This window comes from Salvelinus sp. IW2-2015, unplaced genomic scaffold, assembly GCF_002910315.2.
Source record: "Salvelinus sp. IW2-2015 unplaced genomic scaffold, ASM291031v2 Un_scaffold2781, whole genome shotgun sequence".
Taxonomy (NCBI): Eukaryota; Metazoa; Chordata; class Actinopteri; order Salmoniformes; family Salmonidae; genus Salvelinus; species Salvelinus sp. IW2-2015.
The window spans coordinates 14,709-19,199 of NW_019944083.1; the positions used below are offsets into that span (position 1 = coordinate 14,709).

Below are 4,491 nucleotides of genomic sequence, written 5' to 3' on the forward strand. Positions count from 1 at the left end.
AGCCCCTTGAATAAACAGTTGTGTTAGAAGAGAGAGACACACACACACACACACACACACACACACACACACAACACACACCACACACACACACACACACACCACACACACACACACACACACACACACACACACACACCACACACACACACACACACACACACACACACACACCACACAGTTTTTTTACACGGACTCTTCTTGCAATGCCTTTACCCACACACTGACTGGACTCTACCCACACACTGACTGGACTCTACCCACACACTGACTGGACTCTACCTACACACGACTGACTCTACACACACATGACTGGACTCTACCCACACACTGACGGCCGGACTCTAACCACACACTGACTGGACTCTACCCACACACTGACTGGACTCTACCCACACTGACTGGACTCTACCCACACACTGACTGGATCTACCCACACACTGACTAGACTCTACCCTCACACTGACTGGACTCTAGCTCAGTTTACTCTCCTGACTGGATCCTGTTTTACAAGGGACTGATCTTAGTGACTGATAGAGCTTTAAGAGTCTCCCAGGAATCTGCTGGGTATATGACCCAAAACAAAACACTATAGTACCCCATACATTACGTTTCAATTCACTTCCTGAATTAAACATCTATTAGACTCCATCTTCCTCTGCTACTATTGCTGTACTACGGTTTTGGGTATGAATCCATCTGTCTGTCTCTGTGTCTGTCTGTATCCTATTGGCTCAGGTGTTGTGAGCTCAGTGGTCATTCCTTTCTTTCTTCCCTGACATAGTACTCTCTGGTTAGATAGATTTGCATCATGGTTTGAATGTGTTTGGGTGAGTCATTCAGGACCAGTCTGGTTTAGCCTGTTGCGTTCAGGTACATTTCCAATGACAACAAAGATAGACTGGCGCATTCTAAACCTCGCATTCCACCAGAGAGGACAGGAACTGGTTGAGTGAGGAACAAGCCATTCTCTGACTACATAAAAGTAATGACTGGTTTTTGGTTAGGAGGATCGTAGATAACGTGTAATTAACCCGGAATGTTCATTTTAAAATCTTCAAATGGTTTAGATTTTTTTTTTTTAAGGAAAAAGTTATGTCGTTTTTTTATTGTGAACCAAATTGGCCTCAATTTAGGCCAGTGCTGTAAAAAACTGAAAACATAATTTAAACAAACCTTTTATTATGAAAATAGCAGGTAAACAAAAACAGGGGTTTGGTAAGTTGTTTGGTCAATATTAGTGGAAACTTGTGAAGTCCTTTTTGCTTAACCACATTATTCCACAGCTATTGGTCGGACAATATTTGCTCAATATTTGCACAATACACATAACTGACAAGTATATTTACACAATTAAACACATAACTCCCACCTACAGTTGAACACATAGACACACAACACATACAGGGAATATAGGTCTGCTTAATGATGTTCTCTCTCTCTYTGAACTAAATAATCAACGATTGGGCCATTTCCAGCAAGACACTTCTAGCCAGATCAGTGTCTATGTCTCTTCCTCCCCACTCTGACATTTCAACAACGCTTGGATCCAAAGAACTCAAATTAATTATATTCTATGTAACAATATGAGTTCTGTTTTATAAATTCKACTAAAATGAATTATATTCTATTTAAACAATATGAGTTCAGTTATATTTATTTGCACTTTTAATGCTTGGTTCCAAGCAGGCAAGGTAAGTCTCAAGTCCATGTTGTTCTGGGATGGGTTTCTCTCACATGTACTGGTTAGGAGCGTAGACCACAGATCCGGGTGGAGCTGAGTAGTTGGGTTGGTAGGAATATGGCTGGTATGCGTATGCTGAACCCTGCTGGTAGTTTACTCCAGGCTGGTAGTTCACTCCAGGCTGGTAGATGTACCCAGGCCCGTTGACCATCCTCTCCATCTCATCGTCTCCTACCCGGGGTGCGTGGCGACACAGCAGTATGACCCCAGCCACAAACAGCAGAGCAGAAGTCACCCATCCGATGTAGAGCGCCTCTCCCAGCTCCCTGCGCTGGGCGTCGATCAGCAGGGGGTTGTAGAAGTCACGGATGATCACGTTGGCCGTCCAAGAGACTGGGATGATGGTGGTGACACAACCCACGAGGAACAGGCATCCCCCGGTCACCAGGATGATGTGTTTGGTACGAGGCCGGTGGTCCACCACCTTGGTACACTTCATCCCCACGGCAGAGAGGATCAGAGCGATGGCAGACACAGCTACGGAGGAGCACATGAGGCCTCTGGCCGCCTGCAGGTCCGCAGGGAGGAACAGCAGAGAGTCGTACACCTTRCACTGCATCCTGATGTTGGCTTGTCTATAGCAGTTCATCCACAGGCCCTCCCAGCGCGTCTCCATGACGATGATGTTCTCCTGGATAAATGCTGTCACCTTCCACATGGGCAAGCCGGTCACCGCGGAGACACCGATCAGGCCGACGAATCCGAAGACCAGCGCCACGACCTCGCAGCAGACGGCCTCGGAGCGGGCCTGCTTCTCTACTTTCTTCTTCTCCTCGTACACTGAGTCCATGTACGACTTGGCTGCTTTCTCATCGTAGGCCGGGTCAAAGTAGGACTGAGGCGGCTTCCCGTAGACACTGTAAGCGGTGGCACTGCCCATGTAGGACCGGTCCATGTTGGCTGCCTGTCGGTTAGAGAAGCTACCGAGGACTGGCGTGTCACAACTCTCCTGCCTCTATCTCACCGCTGAACTAAATGAGAGGACAGGAGCCAGATGTCTAGGTGATACACTCTACAGAGAGTATGCTAACGATGCTACTCTTCTGGTTCAGGTGCTTTATGACATCAGATAAGTGAAGGACAGAGAAACTGGCCCTACTTGATTTTGACGACACAAACAAGTTGATTTTGAAAGCTGTTGAAACCAGATTTCACAGAGACAATGACTCTCCGAAGGAGTATAGTACGTGGATTATTCTGTGAATGTACTAAAGTGACGAAGCAGATTGTTACTGTTATTAATGAAGTAGGAACACAACAGTACGACTCAAAAAAAACTAAACAAGCAATGATTACATCACTTATTCTTACTAGAAGGTGTAACTAAAAAGTTAACAATACAAACAATCTTCTCAAATGCCCAGGAACTCATCATCATCATCATCATCATCATAGTAATTGATCAAGATCATTTCTATTGTCTAATAATGTTTGCTATACTTTTAACCACACAACCACTATGTCTCAAGCAACAACACAATCTAGTGAACAGGAGATATTAACTCTCTCCTCTCATCCTGTTGTGTGTGTGTGGTGTGTGTGTTGTGTGTGTGTGTGTGTGTGTGTGTGTGTGTGTGTGTGGTGTGTGGTGTGTGTGTGTGTGTGTGTGTGTGTGTTGTGTGTGTGTGTGTGTGGTGGTGTGTGTGTGTGTGTTGTGTGTGTGTGTGTGTGTGTGTGGTGTGTGTGTGTGTGTGAATCGCGGAAGGGAATGTGGTATCTCCTGCTGTGTATCTGCAGTGTTACACTGTTATACAGCGCTACTGTGTCGTACACCAAGGTACAACACATCGCTGTGATTAGGATGAACACTGTTCCTGAGTTCCTTGTTCCTTCCTTGTACCAAGGTACAACACATCGCTGTGATTAGGATGAACTGTGTCCTGAGTTCTTGTTTCATTCCTTGTACCATGGTACAACATCGCTGTGATTAGGATGAATCCTGTTCCTCTACAAGAGTATCACACATGTGTATTTAAGATGCACACAGGTTCGAGTCCTGTGCCCTCCTACCAAGGACAAACACATCCGGTGATAGCACTATGAATATAGCGATCCTGTTCTACACACCTGGTGGCATCGCTTGATAGGTAAACGTTCGGATTCTTTCTGTCCTTGTACCATGTTAAACACATGCGCTTGGTCGATTGGAAATAGAACACTGTTCTCTAGAGTTCCGTTGTTTCCTTTACTAAGGTACAACACATCGCTGTATAGGAATGAACCTGTTTCCTGATGTTCTTTGTTCAGTCCTTGTGACCGATGGTACAACACGATCGTGGTGTTAGGATGACCACTGTTCTAGAGTTCCTTGTCTCCTTGTACCAGGTACACACAATACACTGTCTGTGATTATTAGGATATGAAACCATGTTCTGAGTTCCTTGTTCACCATAATCTTGCTACCATGGTACAGACACATCGGTGATATAGGACAGAACCACTGTTCCTGAGTTCCTTGTCTTATAAAAAGCTCCTATTTGTACATGGTGAAAAAGAACACATGTGATGATTAGGATGGAACCCTGTTCCTGAGTTCTTGTTCACTAGATCTTAGTATCAAATGGTACAAAACACTGATGTGGATATAGGATGACAACACAATAGAAAAACAGAACAACACAAAAAAACTCCGTGATTAGAGGATGGAACAACTGATTAAACACAGACACAAGAAAATCTTTCAAAAAAAGTATTCAAAGTGATGGCAAGCACAGCATACCAGCAAATAAACATGTAGAAACAGAATG

The 4,491-nt window shown here is 44.7% G+C and overlaps 1 protein-coding gene across 1 annotated transcript; it reads right to left on the reverse strand.

The window, feature by feature from the left end:
- Nucleotides 1-1,165: 1,165 nt before the first annotated feature.
- Nucleotides 1,166-2,748, reverse strand: cldn8.2 (claudin 8.2). The gene has a single exon (XM_024141842.2). The coding sequence runs from the start codon at nt 2,637-2,639 to the stop codon at nt 1,734-1,736; it is 906 nt and encodes a 301-aa protein (XP_023997610.1). The 5' UTR covers nt 2,640-2,748; the 3' UTR covers nt 1,166-1,733.
- Nucleotides 2,749-4,491: the final 1,743 nt, after the last annotated feature.